Genomic DNA, 17,852 nt, shown 5'->3' with positions numbered 1-17,852 from the left:
CGCTGCTGAACATCCAGGGAAGCTCCGCTCCCTGAGCAGTCAGGGCAGCTCAGCGACTCCAGCTTTTATTAGCGCAGCCTATCCTCCTCCTCTCTTTTCCTCCTCCTCCTTCCAGCAGCGAACGGTGCGGAGGCTCTGGTCACAGTTCAGCCTGTGTAGTTTCAGCTAAATAAAGGACAAGGCCGGTTAAGGCTCTTTGTCTCAGTGCTCCGTTCATTACAGTCATTTAGCTTCTTTCTAGATTCAGTTTCTTTGGAGGCATTTAAAGCACGTGTCAAAACCACGGCCCGCTGGCCAAATAACGGCCCGTCAAGCAATGTATCCCCGGTCCTCAAGAGCCAAAAAAAGCATCTCATGTCATAAAGTAGAGGCATAAATCATTATAAAGTGTATAAATGACTAAAACTGCCTCTGGATATAAATTAGATTTTTAACTGTGTAGTAAACAGCATCCTGCCACTAGATGTCAGTTTTCCCACAACACGTTAGAACAACCCAGAAATGTCCATGAAGAGAAGAAGTGATGCAGAATGATGAGTTTTAAGTGGAACTCACCCCAATATGAACTTTTTTTTGCTGATAAATTTATACACGTGCAAGCGGCTCTTTTAATGATTCATGATGCCTCAGTGGCCCCATACAGAAACTAGTTTGACTCCCTGATTTAAAGGAAACATTATTCATGTTTGAACTTATTTTTCTTAATACTGAGAGAATAATAAATGTTGAATCTGACTCGGTAATTTAAACATGGTTTAGGTTTGGAAAAACATGAAGTTTAACTCTAAAGGACTGAAAGATTATTATTATATATTACTTTGTGGGCACCCTAAAAATAATGAAATGACCAGATAATACTATAGAAAGATAAGCCTGAATGAACATGGAAATTAAAAATGAAACTATATTATATAAACTAAATTAATAATAATAATTGAACTTTATTGATCTCACAAAGGAGAAATTCATTTCTGCATCTTAACCCATCCCCTTGGGGAGCAGTGGGCTGCCATGTGTGGTGCCTGGGAGCAATCAGGGGTTAAGGGTCTTGCTCAGGGACTCAGAGTGGCAGTCTGTGGGAGTTGAACTCAGAACCTCTGGGACCAAAGCTCTGTGCTCTAATAGGCCACCACTCCCCAATTATCACTTAGAGGTTCACTACAGAGAAGATTTTTCCACAAAACAGACATTGGAATGAAAGCTGATTGATTATATTGGAGCTGATCATTTATTGAATAAATAAACTATCAGTAATCACAGTGATTTATTAAAAGATTTTGTGAAGTGATGACATGAAACAGGATAATTTAGGGTAGGAGTCTGAGATGAGCTTGAAAGTGAAGGAGCGTGGACGCTGAAATATTTCACCTTCTCTCTGAAATATGAACTCAAAGGAATTCAAACACAACCTGGAGATCAAATAGTGGACCTAACCTCCAGGTCCACCAGTTTTCAACCAGAACCACACAGAACCAGAGCAGAGGCCCAGGGCTGGCCCACTGTCCAATGGGACATCAGCACCACTCACCGCTGGTTATTATTACTGAGAGTGTCAAATGAAATATTATGTTTGTAGTAGCATCAGGTAGTAAGCCTGCTAACACAATCATCAAACTATGAAGATTGTTCTTGGCAAATTCTTTAGATCTGAACTTAAAATGAAATCCTAGCATGCTGAAACTGTCCAATCACATTTAATATCATCCTTTGTGTCAGTTAACAGATCTAAACATTTTAGATCTATGTTCGGTGCTATGATTCAAGCACTTTGTTAATAACTACCATGGCATTGATAGTTATTGTAGTCAAAGCGGACCTGCTGTTCTGCACCTCTGACCCGCAGCAGCTTCTCCTCTCTTTGGCCTTACCTGCTGTTTTCTGATTGGTTCTCAATTAAAGGTAAGAGAAGGCTGAAAAAGCAGAGAAAGTAAAGAAGGAATAAAAGCTTAAAGCTGCAGAAAATTGAAATTAGACAGATGCAGGAAAAAAGCAATGTGGAGCAAATGATGAAATGCGACGCAACCCAACAGTTTGTTGCCGTTTATTTTTGTAACCAGAGAAATATTAAAGCATGAAGAACTGCAACAAGCAGCAGCGACGCCTTTCAGTCCACAGCACCTGTGAGCCATTTGCACACGGTTCTGGGTCTGGCTTAATTAGCGGCTCTGATGGCGGCTCCAGCCCGGTGTGACCTCGTTAAAACGGGGGTTCACCAGACGGACGGACCCTCAGTGACCCAGCAGAACGGCTGAACCCTTTTCAGTCTATCTCTGAGGAACATTCATCACTTTCATTTGTTTCTCCTGTGTGGCGTCAGAATGGAGATCCTCAGCAACTCTGCCCAGATGCTTAACATCTGCTCCAACACCATCCATATATTCTGGATTATGTGTCACAGGCCTGAACGCAGAGCTGAAATACATCTAATGCCATAAAACCTTTAAATTATTTCTTAATTCTTTGTTTTATCCACAGATTATTCAGTTTGTGTTGTCATTCTTATCTTTACATCTCAGCTTTTGGTTTCCTGTTTAATTATAATTTATAACTTCACATCATGTGATACACTTCAATATATTTAAACCTCCGAATTTGTCGCATGTTCGTCACACGCCGTCAGATTTCTAGTTTGGAAAAATGACTCGGACAATAAAGTAAACGATGATTATTCGCATCCCATGCGGTTTTCCCACTTTTTTCCTTCTGGTAAACAGTCTGTCTGTGTTTTTATGGATAATATACGTACAAGTTTAAACACATTTCTTAGAATCAACAACCCACTATCAGTTGGACATTTTACTTTAATTTTACTCTTTATACTAGTTTTAATAACTTCATTTCTAATAATAGTAATAATAATACTTTGCATTTGTAATGCACTTTATATTTATAAAAAATCCCAAAGTGCTACTAGTAAAACAGGTAAGGTGCTACAAAATAAAAGCACATGGAGAGCATGAAAATAAAAGTAAAAGAAAAGATAAAATAATCAAAGACAATAAGTAAAAAAAAGGGGAAGAGTTCAATAAAAGCTCTCCTAAAAGGAGGATTTTAAGGCCACGTTTAAAAGCGTCCACAGTCTGTAGGTTCCTCAGATGGTTAGAGAGAACGTTCCACAGCCTGGGAGCAGCTGAGCAGAAAGCCTGACCTCCCGTTACGGAGCTTCATCCTCGGTGGTTCCAGCAGACATGCTGCCGTAGATCAGAGGTCTGTGGGGTGAGAAGTTCCTCAAGGTATGGTGGGACATCACCGTGGATGCACTGGTGGGTAAGGAGGCCTAGTACTCCATCCTGAGTGGGACAGGAAGCCAGTGAAGTTACCTGAGGATGGGGGTGATGTGGTCATGTTTTCACACCCTCATCAGGATCTGAGCAGCGTCGTTTAGGACGGACTGCAGCTTCTGAAGGCTTTTCTCAGGGATCCCGATGAGGAGCGAGTTGCAGTAGTCCCGCCTGGAGGAGACAGAAGCCTGGACAAGCTTTTCTGCATCTGCCGGAGGAGTGTGGGACAAAGTTTGGTGATGTTTCTGAGGTGGAGGAAGGAGGCTTGCAGACCGTGTTTGATGTGAGCCTCAAAGCTCAGATGAGAATCTATTTTAACAGCCTGGTTATGAGTGAATTATGAGGTTCTTCTCATAATTTAAACGTGCTCTTTGCTGCTGGTACACCTGAATTTCTCCACTGTAGCACAGTAAATAATCGTTCTATTCTATTCTATTCAATTCAATTCAATTCAATTCAATTCAATTCAATTCAATTCAATTCAATTCAATTCAATTCTATTCTATTCTATTCTATAAAACATGTTTTACTTTGTTTAAAAAGCCACGGGGAAATTTCTTTATTTGCAGGATTAGCTCCTCCAGACAAACCAGTGAAAAAGTGAGATTTCAGCATAAATCATCAACTCCCCCCCCCCCCCCCCCCCCCCCCCCCGGCGCTGGCGCTCAGGATCCAGCCTGTTGGTGCAAACCTGGCGCTGCAGACTCAGGTGGGGAGAAGCTCTGATAGATGCACCATCGTTCACAAAGGCAGAGAGTCTGAGCCGAGCTGTTTACTCTGCAGGGGCCAGAAGATGCTGATTTACTGCCTGATTCTGGATAAACTGTTTTTCTCAACAATCTGATCAGGTTTCAGAAGAGAACAGAATGAATTCTGCTGTGCAGGGTTAGGGTTAGCTGCATGTTGGAGTAGTGATTTAATTCCCCTTTGGGATCAATAGAGTGTTTTAGAATTTAATGGAATTGATACAATAACTTTAATGTCATTATATGAGATACCGTATAATGAAATGATCATGTTTTAGTCATTATCTTCTTCAGTTAATGATCCTGTGTTTCTGATTCTTTTTCCCTGTGTTCCTGTCACACGTCTCCCTACCTTCACCTGCGTTCCTCTGGTTCCTCTCTGGTTCCTCTCTGGTTCCTCTCTGGTTCCTCCTATTTAAACCACCTGTTCCTCTCGTGTTCCCCCCTGCTGTGGCACCTCCTGCTTTATCCCCGCTTCATGTCGTACGCCTGTAACTTTGCTTTCTTACTTCATTACAAATACCTTCATCTGCGTTTCCGTCCAGCATCCACCTCCCAAATCATGACAGAAATCAAAGATGCACCTAATGCATCAATATACAACCAAAAATAAGGAAAACGAGATATAGGAAAAGTAAAATACAGATTGATAAAATATCAAAGAGACATTAATAATTCTAGCATCCTGACGAAATCTAGCCGTAGTAGCGAGGTACAGCGATGGTAGCAGCGAGACGTCTTTCTTATCACAGCTGACAGCTCTGATGGACAGAAACTATTTTGACACAGAAGGTGTGCGCTGCGTTAATCGGCAGATACCGATCCATCAGCGTATTCAGCATGCCTGGAGATCACGTGACGCGTTTACATTGTCGCTCCATCCCTGGCAGAGAGCGGCTGATAATGTTATAATACTGGGCGCCAACAATAAGCCTTTGAGTGGTTTAATTGTCTAATTAACTGATCTGACCTTAGAAAGTCTGTCTCACTGTGAGCGGGAGGAAACAGCGGTGTCTGTCTGTTTCTGCATGCAAAAACCCACGTCTGATCTCCAGCATGTACGTCTCCACATACAGTCACCAATCACTCCGCGTACAGCATCTAACTTTACATGAATTATGTTCGTCCACTGCAGCGGTGCTCAGGACTAGAGAGCTCTTTTCCCGCTGTGACGCGTTCATTAAGTGCGACAAAGCGCTGCCGTAAGATGCATGCTTTTCTGTGTACCTTTCAAACTGCGGTCTGAAGCTGATTATTAATATTAGCTAGTTTAAAATCAAGTTTTGTCCTTTTTATCATGTAAATAGAGAAAGAAAAACAATATCAAGAATCGGCCCCAAAAAAAATCGGCAGCACGTATCGGTTAGACTGTCAGAATAATCGGTATCGGCCTTAAAACCCATTTTAAATCGGTCGATCTCTAGTTCAGACTTTCAGCTGCTTGGAGACTTGAAGTGTGTGAAGAAGCTGTTTGTCGCTGCTGGGCTGCTGGTCGCTGTTATAATCTGTGACGGTCCTGATCTTACGGGCTTGTTGCTGTGGAAGCGTCCTCAGTGCGCTGCTCGTACCTGTGCTTTGCCTTCAGGACGCCTTTTCAGCTCACCTGTGGCCCTGAGGCGGGCCGCTCTTCCTCCTGGTCTGAACGCCTTCAGCAGGGACCGCACCGTGCCGTCCACCCACGGTTTGTGCGTAGGAAACACTCTGAGTGGGTTGGTGGGTAGGACAGTGCAGCTCCACATCCACGGCCCTTCATCCCCCGTGTTAATTTAGCATTAGCTGCATGTAGGCAGTTTGTAGGCAGCAATGATGACAGAGCTGATCCCAGATCAGGGAGAGTACAAGGTCCAGGTTACTTTTGCAGCTGGGCACCAAGAATGTTGTGAACGTAGATTGCCAGACCTCCACCTTTCATCCTCCTTGCAGCCTGCTAGCTGTAGCGCAGCGTCAGGGATGCAGTGCAGCCACGTCTCCATGAAGATCGCTACACAGCTGTCCGTCTAAAGGTCCATTCATACCCTACGGTTGGCCTACACGTCCGTATTTCTGTCCGTACCTTCTATCCGTTGACTCCTTCATACCTCCGTACGTTGAGGTGCGCAATAACCAATATGTCCTCTAGGTGGCAGTGCTGGGTGCCAATGATTTGTCACTGATCAACCATGGCGACGGTCCAAGACGTGATTTTGTTGTATTTGCTCCGTAAGTAAACTTTTTGTTTGTCCCTGTGCCCCGGACACGACACATCATATATGTGGGTTGCTGCAGACAAGCTCCGCAAGTCGTTCCTCGCATCCCGCCATTGTTTAAAGCCCAGAATTACAACCTTCTTTGTGGTTTTGTTGACATTTTGTACTACAAACTCAATAGCGCCCCCACCGTTTCTGGTAGTATTGCTCCGTATTGATCCGTTTCGTCTGTAATCGTAAGCTCCCAATTTTCGTGTCAAAATACGAACGAAATCGACGGTTAGAACGTATGAAACACTCCACACGTATCCGTCTTTTACGTGAGGTATGAATGGGCCTTTACGCGAGGCGATGCCCAGACGTTCCTCGTCCAGATGGTTGACCAGGAGAAGACTGAGCAGAGCTGGTCAGTGTAGATCAGCTGTTAGCCTGGTGCATCTGCTGCAGATCAGGTGGAGTAAAGTTCCAGAACGATCCGTACCTCTCCCATGGAAAGAAACACAAGCAAAGCACTGCAGCCGCCTGGCCTGCACCACTGGAGACGATGGACTTCAGAAGAACCCTCCTGACTCTGCCCCCCCCCCCCCCATCCTCAACAACACACTGTTTCCAGTGGATCACTTACGATTCCTAGGAACCACCTTCTCTCGGGACCTGAGATGGTCCTCACGCATTGACACCATCTGTAGGAAGGGCCGGCAGAGACCAGCCCTCCTCAGGAGCTGCTGCTCATCTTCTCCACCACCATCATCCAGTCTGTCCGGTCTGTCCTGACCTCTTCCATCTCTGTGCGCTTCAGCTCCTCCAAAGAACCTGACAGGTCCAAACTGCAACAATCAGATCTACAGAGAGGATCGGCAGAACCTTCCATCCATTCAAGACCCGTACAGGTCCTGGATCAGTAGAAGGTTATTCAGACGTCTACCTTCAGGGCGGCGCTAGAGAGCGCTGATGGCTGAAATGAGCCGACCCAGAACCAGGTTCTGCCCCCAGGCTGGGTTCTGATGAGCAGCTGCTCTGCAGGAAACAATCAGCATTTTGCACCAACCCCAGTATGTAAGTATGTACAGATACATGTATGCGGGTCAAACAAAAAAACAAAACACTGATTTTGTACATACTGCGACTTTTCTAACATTTTCTCTGTAAAATGTTTGTTTAAATATAGCTATATTAAATATATAAATATAGATTGTAGCTGCTGACTGCTTGTCTGCCTGTTTCTCACACAATGCAAATGCTGGTTTGTTCCCACAAACCTGCCGCATAAAGTTCATTGTGATGCATCCAGAAATGGCATTCTGCTCCAGGAAGGACAGAGGCGTCTGGGATCATCTGTGCCGTATGTAAGACCCTCTGCAATGCCGTTTCATCTGCTGCTCTGCTTCCAGCATGCCGCAACGAGATGCAGTCAGTGAGAACATGATAGGAGAACATGAGCAGCTTCTGCTTCACAGAGAACCTGCAGGAAGTGCAGATGCTGCTTTGGTTCCCTGAGCCACAGTCCTCCTCAGTCTCTCGGAGGTGGACGATGACCTGCAGGGTTTCTGTGGCGTTAAGAAGCAGGAACACTCCAATAATAAGACAACAGGCTCATCTTGATGGTGTTCTCATGATAGCAGGACATTTTAATCAGGCACATTTAAAGTTTGTGAAATGTGGCAGCAGAGAATCAAACATATTAGATTATATTTACTTCAACGTTCCCCGTGCTTATGGAGCAGTTCCTTAACCCCATGTTGGACAATCTAGCCTGGATGAGCGGAGAAGCTCGCCCTCACAGACAGCAGATCCGGAGTCCAGTATTATAGAAGAAGGGCTTCACAGCAGCCAAACGATAAAACCAAAGGAAACTAGCAGAGCGTCTCTCCAACAACAACCCTCGTTAGATCTGAAGGGAATGAATGCCGCCATTATTAATACCCATAATGCCCTGCTGTGAAGGCTGCTGTCTCACTGATAGAGGAGCTACCAGCTCCTAAAAGTCAGTAAAGTTGTATTTGCATAGCACCTTTCCCAGATAAAAGTGATTCACAAAAGAAGAGTAACCATAAACGTTAGTTAAAAGCCTGTCTGTGTAAATCTGCTTTAGCTGTGTTATGAAGACAGCGATGGAGTCGCCACAACGTCAGAAACGTTTCACTGTGGGGCCGGAGCGGCGTGGACCTAGGCTGGTGAACCTGAGGAGGGCCGCCGGGCCTGATGGGAAACCCTCGACCGTCCTCAGTGGAGAGAAACTGGCAGACATTTTCAAACTTCTCCTCTTCCTGCCTGCCTCAGGAATACTTCCTGTCCCCAGTAAACCTGAAGCTGCGGTCCATCACGCCACAGCAGACTCCCACCTATCCTCTGTTTTTTCACTGTTTCTGTGTTTTCATCATCCTCTTCTACTATTGAATTATTCTGTTAATCTCTTTAATATCTACCCCTTTCCATTATCAGGAGTCAAGAGTCTTTATTTTCAGTATGTAACTATAATGACATTTAGGTGAAATTTATTATCATTGTACTCCTTTTTAAATCCAGCATTCAGCATTTAATATTTAATGGTAGTCTTTATATCTTTCTGTTTGGTAAGTCCCTCCATTCGTTTTTCCATCCAGGCTAATTAATATTTAAATGAGCCATCAGTGCAAACACTGAGAACCACTTCAGGCAAACCCAATAGACTGAATTTCTTTTAAAAGATTGGACATTTCTTAAGTTTGCAGTTTTAAACAATTACTGCAGCAATGAGACAACCAGCATGCCACACGTTTGCGTAGAAACAGACGCTGAGTGTTTGTGCAGATAATGAGGCCGAGGTTTTAATGATGGCTCAAAGAGGCGGCCATGTTTCAACAGCTTCCCTCTCAAAACTGGAGAACACTAGAAAATGTCACTCAGGAAACTTTGAAAAGGTTAAACCTCCACTGGAAGTCAACTCTGCTAATTTATAGCTAATTAGAATAAGATTAACCCAGAAACAGGAAACAGCGTCCTAACTTTAGTTTCACTCAGTTAACTTCAGGTGGAGCGCCCGGCACAAACTGGTGATGTTGTCCTTATTAACCCAATTTATATAGTTTTACATAATAAAATAGGTTCATCCATCCATCCATCATTCATTCATCCATCCATCCATCCATCATTCATTCATCCATCATCCATCCATCCATCATCCATTCATCCAGCATCCATCCATCATTCATCCATCCATCCATCCACCCATCATTCATTCATCCAGCATCCATCCATCCATCCATCCATTCATCCATCCATCCATCCATCCATCATCCATCATTCATCCATTCATCCATCCATCTGGATTTAATCATTGCAACGTTTTGTCATCACACCTTGTTGTTGATGGAGGAGCTGCCAGGCTGGATCCATGTCGGTTGTGTCTGTGTAGATATTAATGTGCATTATGTCTGCCTCACAGAAAATGTCATTATGGTCACACATAGTGACAATAAAGTTCTTGATAATCAAGACATTTTTATCGACTTTCTGAGGGGAAAGTCCCACTTTAGTGGCCTTTAAAGTTGGTTTTCCATGGGAAGCTGGGATTTCCTACTGGAAAAAACTCACTACAGCTTTAAAGGACATTTATTAGAGATGCCAGGAACAAAACAAAGATGTCATTTTAGAATCTAACCTTTAGTTTTAGTTTTCTGAGGCAAATGGAAGGCACCAATGACTCCTCTGCACCCAGAATCTCATTCCAGTAAATACAGAAAATATTTACTATTGGCTCCTTAATTCTCTTTATGTTTATCTAATGCTTGAGAATAACTTAAATACTTTCTGATGTGTTTTTGTTGTTCCGATGAAGCTGAATGAATTTTCCGGCATGGTCCTCAGGTTAAACAGAACCTTTAAGCTCTGAAGCAGTTTCCTGTCACGGATCTCGGCGGAGCACCACCGGGAGAGGACCGTCAGCTGGCCGGTTCCGTTACAACTACCGATGGAGGAGGGACGGAGCACCGGGAACGGTACTGATGACGTAGCTAGCTGCTGTAGCAACGGAGGCTGCGTTAAACATGCCGGTTACTGAGCTGCTCCTTCCGGCCGGGCTAGCTAACGGCTCGCTAGCTTGTAGCAGGCTTTAAGTGGAGAATCAAATATAGTCGTTAAAAAACTTTAAGTTTCTCCTCAAACTAAGCGACGTTGCTTTTATTTGTGCAATGAAGCTGATGTTTTTCACACGTTTGCTAGGAATGAGTAACTCCCCGTAGACCGCTAGCAGGTTGGCCGCCATGTTGGCAGGGAAGCGGCTGGTTTGTTGCCGCCATGTTGGGGGAGGGGAGGGGCGGGGGTGTCCCGGTCCCGGTCCCGGTCCCGGTCCCGGTCCCGGTCCCGGTCCCGGTCCCCCGGTCCAGGCGCTGCCTGCTTTAGGGAGCCGGTGTGCCGCGGAGAGGGACGGGCCGGTGACCGGGCCGGTGACCGGGGCGGCGTCGCCCTGCCTCAGCGTGTCTGCTGTTGCCTCCAGTCTGACCGTTAGAGGCCATATCTTTATTTAAAAAGCGCTTAAAAACAGAATGCTGTGCAGCGCTGCAAACTTAAACACATCCATTAAAAACTGAAATAAAAAGAGAATGTGTAAAAAGACCCTAACGGCAAATAATAATAGCGTTTTAATAATAATAGCGTTTTAATAATAATGGGGTTTTAAGGCGAGTTTTAAAGGTGGGCAGAGAAGGAGCGTCTCTGATGTGCAGGGGCGGTTATTCTAGAACCGAGGACCAACAACAGAACCCCCCCCCCCCCCCATCCCCCCCCATATGACACGACGGCCCGGTCCAAGAAAGTCAAAAAGGGCAAAAAGCCGCCTGGCTTTACTCTGCTGCGGTCAGTCTGAGCCAGAACTCTCCTGGTTTTTAATGTCAACAAGTTTATTCCTGGTTAAGGTTTAATAATAGTAATAAATACAATGTAAGATAGGAAATAGCTTTATAATCCCACAGCGGGGAAACCCAGACATATTTACACAGAGTGGAACAAAGTGCCTCCCTAGCTAGAAAAGCAGTGGCTCAGTAAATAAGAGGCCCTCTGAACATGATGCAGGACTGAGAGGGTGAGAACATGTGGGGGGACCTTCAGGAACCTGGAGAACTGCTGCTGACCAGTACTTCCAGATGTTCTCCAGACCATTAGGAACCAAAAGAAAGGAGGCCTGAAGCTCCCTGCTCTGTCTGCTAGGGTCCAGCCGGGCCGCCTGGCTCCTCACGCAGGCCCAGGTGGCGGTGGCGGTGGGCGTCATCAGGAGCAGACCCCCTGGCACCAGCGGCCGGGAGCACGCCGAGGAGCTGGGCCGCAGAATGAGGAGGCAGGAGGCGGCGTGGAGGGAGACGGCCCAGGTGCTGCGGCAGGAGGTGCTGAGGCTGAGGCAGGAGCTGCTGATGTCCAGGAGCCTGGTGGAGGCAGAGAGGAGCAGGCAGACGACAGGTGGGTGAGAAAGGAGGAGCAAGGTGGTGTGACGATGAGGCGGCTGCTCTGGTTCTATTTCATCCCTACTGACCGCCAGAAGCGGTGCTTTAAGCACTGAATGATCATTCTAGCGCATGCGCAGGTCGAGTGCTAATGACAACAAAGTCACCTGTGACCTGCCGGGACCCACATGACTCTATATAGTCACGTGGGTCCCCGGCGTTCAATCCCTTCGTTCTTCTCGCGCGCAGGTCTGGTCGTGTGAAGCTGACTGCTTCTGTGTTTAGCACGTGCTAAACCTAGCTGCTTGTTGCTGGTAGCCCCGTGAGCGGGTTGGGTCGGAGCTGCGGGTAAGTCTCGCCCTCCAGGGGCTGCACAAGCTGCTTTCACTTTACCAGATCTGCGGTCGCAGCGACATGAACTGGTAAGTTTTGTTCTTTTCTCAGCAGTAGTTTACTGCTCGCGCTGATTTACCACGGTAATTTTGTGCTTCTTTTTACTCACCAGTAGCGTTGCTGCTCGCGTTGAGTTCATCCTTAGTTAACAAGCCGACTCGCTGGTGGCGTTTCTGCTCACGCTGTGTTCGAAACCTCTAAGGGAGTTTTCCTACAACAGAGTCGCCGGTGGCGTTTCCTGCTCGTGGTGACTTCTTGTTGGTGGCGGGCTGATCACGCCTTCAGCATTATGATGCTGGAAAATTTGTGCTGCTCGACCTGTCTGGCTCCGCTTCAGCCCGACGACGGGCATGATTTGTGTCCCTCCTGTCCTGGTGTGGAACATCTCCGGGAGGCGCTGTCGGATGACGCCTGCCCTAACTGCTCCGTCATGCCCCGGTCGGTCAGGCTGAGTCGGTTGGCTGCGCTGCAGCAGCCTACCAACTGGGTCTACCGACTGGGCGGGCGCTGCGCCGCATAGTCTGTTGCCACCGGGAAAGACGATGTGCAAACGGCCAACTGTGGCTGCACCTTTGGTGCCGGCAAAACGAGCCAGACAGACTGATGCAGGGAGATTGTCCACAAGAGTGGATCATCTCACCTCGGAGCTGGCCGAAATGAAGGCCCTTCTCCAGTCCTTTCAGGCTGGGGGTGATGGCAGCGCGGCTCTCCCTCCCCAGCAGGATGAAGTGTCAATCATGGATGATGATGATGATGCTATTTCTGTGGCGGCCTCTGGCACCCACTTCTGTGAGGACCTCCAGGAGCTGGGCTCCGGGGCCTCCGGGTCTGACTCCATTGCCTCCCAGGAGGATACGGGGGAGTCTGTGACAGCCGCCATCCGAACGGCTCTTGCCCGTTTACATATTGATGTTCCTCAGACCCAGCCTGCAGCTTCCAGCGCCTTCTTTAAGCGCAGTAGATCAGAGACTGCCTTTGTGGTTCCTCCCTCTGGGGAGTATATACGGGAGCTACATGCTTGCTGGTCAGACACCAAGGCGCTTTCACGTCTGACAACAGATGGCAGGGTCCTGGCAGCTATGCAGGAGGCACCCAGGGTTGGCTTGGGGCAGATGCCAGCGGTGGAACCTGGCATTGCCTCTCTTATTGTCCCACCTGATGAGGTTTTGCGGCCCAATGCGCGTTGTCCGCGCCCTCAGTGTCGCATTACCGACGACCTTCTCTGCAAGGCCTATGACTCTGGGGCCCGCATGGGCCGGATTGGGAACTCTCTCTCCCATCTTATGTTGGCCCTGTCTTCCTCACTGGAGTCTGTTCCACTGGACCACGCCACGCAAGGCCTGGTTGATGCACCTCTGCAGGCCTTTGCTCTCATGATTAGAGAGCTTGGACGCACACTGTCCACGCTGGTTCGTGCTCGCCGCCAGGTCTGGTTGGCGCAGTCGCCTCTTACTGATCCTTGTAGAGAACCCTTCGGGCCCTGCCTGTCGTTCCGGGGGAACTTTTTGGCTCTGCAGCACTGGAGGCCTTGGACCGTACAGCTCAGGCCTCTAGAACAAGGCAGCAGCTGGCAGGCCTTCAAAGACGTGATCGCCAACCTGTCCGCACTTTGGCAGCTGCGGGTCCTTCGCGGAGGCCTTCACGCCCATCTCTTTCCCTTGAGCCACAGGGGCTGGTACCAGCCCAGACATCGGTCCAAAGGCCTGCTCCAGGTCACGGAAACCAGGCTCAAGGCCAAGCTGGGGCGAGGTCATCTCGTTCCTTTCGAGCCACGCAGTCTTGTCGGCGTCCTCCCAAGCCTTCAAGGGGCCGTGGGGCCCGCAGATGACGCCTTAGGGCCTGCGGTCGGTTGTTTTACCCCAGGACAGCTCGGCTTCTGGGCTGCCCACACCCCAGATTTGTGGGTGTTGTCCACACTGTCCAGGGGGTACCGTGTTCAATTCCGCCGCAGGCCACCCGTCCCTGGCCGGGTCAGGATGACTGTGATCCGTGACCCGGTGAAGGTACAGGCACTAAACCAGGAAATCTGCACCTTGCTGGCCAAGGGCGCTATAGTGCCTGTGGACCCCCTGCGGGATCCAGGGGGCTTTTATTCAATATATTTTCTGGTTCCGAAGAAGACTGGGGGCCTGCGTCCAGTCTTGGACCTCAGAGGCCTGAATGCGTACCTGAAGGTCATGCCTTTTCATATGCTTACCATCAAGGAAGTATTGCAGGCAATTTCCCCGGGCGATTGGTTCACTTCAATAGATCTCAAGGATGCCTATTTTCATGTTCCAATCGCTCCGCCCCATTGGCGGTTTCTTCGTTTTGCCTTTCAGAGGAGGCACTTTCAGTTCAGCGTCCTTCCGTTCGGACTTTCGCTGTCTCCCAGGGTGTTCACCCGATGTGTCGCAGCGGCCCTCTCTCCTCTGCAGGCACAAGGAATAAGAATCATCCCTTACCTGGACGACTGGCTCATTTGTGCCGCAACACGGAACCAGGCGGTCCGAGATACCCGGTTAGTGCTCCATCATGTGGGATGTTTGGGCTTGCAGGTAAACATGGAGAAAAGCAGTCTGACTCCCTCACAGCAGACTGTCTTCGTGGGCATTGCCATGGATCCTGTGTCAATGACCGCTTGCCCGTCACCCCAGTGGGTGAACAGCGTATTAAGCATCCTTCCGGAATTCAGGCGTGGCATGGCACCACCTCTTGTGCGGTATCTTTGCCTTTTGGGTATGCTTACAGCCGCATCCGCCGTAGTGCCCTTGGGACTGCTGTCATTGCGGCCCCTCCAGATGTGGTTGAACAGCTTCGGTCTGGACTCCACACGGAACACTCATCGTCTCAGACGACTTCGGGTGGGGCCTCAGTGTCTTCAGTCTCTGTCCCAGTGGAGGGTCAGGGCGTTTATGACGACAGGGGTCCCGCTCGGCTCCCGAGTTGTGTTTACCGATGCATCCTCCACGGGCTGGGGTGCAACCTGGCGGGGCCAAATGGCACATGGGACATGGTCCCAGTGGCAGAGCAGGGAATGCATCAATGTCCTGGAATTACAGGCTGTACTTCTGGCTCTTCAGAGCTTTCTCCCAGGCCTGCAGGGAAAGCATGTGCGAGTGAGGTCAGACAACACTGCTGTGGTTTTTCACATCAACCACCAAGGGGGTACCAGGTCAAGGAAACCGTTGTGTTTGACTTAACAGCTGCTAACCTGGGCAGCTCCATACTTGGCCAGCCTCAGAGCAGCCTACATCCCCGGGCCAGAGAATGTGCCAGCAGATTTTCTATCCCGCCAGAAGCCGCTTCCAGGAGAGTGGAAGCTTCCCCAAGAGGTAGTGGAGGACATCTGGAAGGTCTTCGGCAGGGCGGACGTGGACCTCTTTGCCTCAAGGGACGCATTTCACTGTCCCCTTTGGTTCTCCTTGGACGACAGCAGCCCTCTGGGCCACGATGCGCTGGCACACGACTGGCCCCGGACCCTCCTTCACGCCTTTCCACCATTCAGTCTGCTTTTTCAGACTCTCCTAAGGGTACGCCAAGAAGGGCACAGGGTTCTGCTGGTAGCACCCTTCTGACCAGCGAGGACTTGGTTTCCTCTACTGCACGAGCTCAGCTCCGGCTCGCCAATGCGTCTCCCCTGCAGGACGGATCTCCTCTCCCAGCTGGGGGGTCAGATTTTGCACCCACGATCGGCTCCAGCTCTGGATTTGGCTCCTCCAAGGCCGGGGTCCACTTTCTCGAGATACACTGGGTCAGTAGGGCATACAATGGCTAATGCGTGGGCGCCATCCACACAAGCTGTCTATGATAACAAGTGGGCTCTCTTTGCAACCTGGTGCCGTAATAAAGGGCAGGACCTGGTGCAGTGTTCAGTCTCTGACATACTGACCTTCCTGCAGGAATTGCTGGATCAGGGGCGGTCTCCATCTACCTTAAAAGTATATGTAGCTGCCATTTCCTGTCGGCATGTCGGGCTGAATGGTTGCACAGTGGGCTGAGACAAGGACGTTGTGCTGTTTATGAGAGGTGCTCAGCGTTTGCATCCAGCCAACCGCCCTGTGGCACCGGCATGGGACCTTTCTCTGGTGCTTGAAGCTCTTCGATCCCCCCCATTTGAGCCCCTGGCATCAGCAGACCTCAAATGGCTCTCACTGAAGACAGCGTTCGTTTTGGCGATGGTTTCAGCAAAGCGTGTGGGTGAACTGCAGGCTCTCTCGGTGGCCGAGCCCTGCTGCCGGTGGAATCCTGATGGGTCAGGTGTCACACTGTGGCCTGACGCAGCGTTCATTCCTAAGGTGTCACTGGGGGCGGACGGTAACCAGCCACTCCATCTTGCTCGGTTTGATACGGGATGCCCCTCCGAACCACTGTGCCCTGTTCGTGCCCTTGAGGCATATATCAATGTCACGGCATCCTTCCGAAAGACAAATAGCCTTTTTGTTTGCTACGCCGGCTCACGGAAAGGTCAGGCACTTTCTAAGCAGCGACTGGCACACTGGGTTGTGGATTTGATCTCCAAGGCTTATGCCTTGCAGGACCAGCCTCTGCCAACAGGAGTGAAGTGCCACTCTACAAGGGGCATGTCGACATTGTTTGCTGCCATGACTCCTCCTGGAAATCACAGAGTACCTTTACTCAATTTTACAAGGTGAATGTGGCTGCGCCTCATCCCCTTCAAAGAATTCTGGAGCAGCATACATCTACAACACGTTAGGTGAATATTGCTGATTCCTCGTGACCTTGTTGACATAAGTCATCCAGTGCTTAAAGCTCCGCCTCTGGCGGTCAGTAGGGATGAAATAGAACGAAAGTTACTGCTGTAACTACGGTTCTATGAATCCCGGATGACCGCCAGAGTGCTTGGTCCCTCGGAATCTCTGCTTTTCACGAGGAGATTGAGGGATTGAACGCCGGGGACCCACGTGACTATATAGAGTCACGTGGGTCCCCGGCAGGTCACAGGTGACTTTGTTGTCATTAGTACTCGACCTGCACATGCGCTAGAATTATCATTCAGTTCTTAAAGCACCGCCTCTGGCGGTCAGTAGGGATGAAATAGAACCGTAGTTACAGCAGAAACTTTCGTTCTGATCCACAGGCAGTTTACCGGGGGTGGGGGGGGGGGTCTTCAGCAGAGAGTCGGTGCTGCTAAAGCTGCAGCTAACCCTCCAGCTTTAGGTCCACGGCTGCTTCCTGTTTTCAGGAGGTGGCAGTTCAGTCTGCTCCTCGTCTCTCAGAGCTCAGACCAACGTCTCTCTGTTTTCACTCAGCAACAAAAAGCTCCGGCTCACAGCAGGAGATCAGAGCGTGTCATCGACCCTGAGAGGATCTAGAGTGATAAACCATGCTTCAACACGTCTATCGGTAAAACGGGAGCAAAGCCTCCAGCTGCAGGGGCCCCAGAGGCTGCAGGGGCCCCAGAGGCTGCAGGGGCCCCAGAGGCTGCAGGGGCCCAAAAGGCTGCAGGGGCCCCAGAGGCTGCAGGGGCCCCAGAGGCTCTGAGTTCCTGGGAGGTGGAGGAGAGCGAGACGTTGGGGTTTACGGCATAAAAGTGATTTAAAGGAGACGCAAACAAAACAAATCCTCATTCAGCGTTTTCTTCTCTGTTGCTGGTCATACATCGATTTTACTTCCATCAAGTATGGCGGAGCACACTGGCCACCAAAACTTAAAAAAAAAAATATATATATATATATATATATATATATATATATATATATATATATATAAAATAACAAAGCTGCTCTTTGGGTGAAAAACCAGCAGTTTGCGTCCAATATTTAAATAACACGGTCAACTTTATTGGCAGTACTTCCACAGGATGTTTTAGTTTGTAGTTCCTGATCTCTC

The 17,852-nt window shown here is 48.8% G+C and overlaps 1 protein-coding gene across 1 annotated transcript in view; it reads left to right on the top strand.

The window, feature by feature from the left end:
• Nucleotides 1-10,002: 10,002 nt before the first annotated feature.
• Nucleotides 10,003-17,852, top strand: part of LOC105921809 (meiosis-specific, MEI4 homolog (S. cerevisiae)) — a 60,792-nt gene continuing 52,942 nt past the window's right edge. The window contains exons 1-2 of the mRNA XM_021313608.2: nucleotides 10,003-10,190; nucleotides 11,398-11,643. Coding sequence (XP_021169283.2) covers nucleotides 10,163-10,190; nucleotides 11,398-11,643 — 274 coding nt within the window. The 5' untranslated portion in view covers nucleotides 10,003-10,162. The remainder of the gene's footprint in view (nucleotides 10,191-11,397; nucleotides 11,644-17,852) is intronic.

This window comes from Fundulus heteroclitus, unplaced genomic scaffold, assembly GCF_011125445.2.
Source record: "Fundulus heteroclitus isolate FHET01 unplaced genomic scaffold, MU-UCD_Fhet_4.1 scaffold_36, whole genome shotgun sequence".
Lineage (NCBI taxonomy): Eukaryota > Metazoa > Chordata > Actinopteri > Cyprinodontiformes > Fundulidae > Fundulus > Fundulus heteroclitus.
The sequence above is the reverse complement of the archived record's forward strand: the minus strand, read 5'-3'. Positions and strand labels throughout refer to the sequence as shown.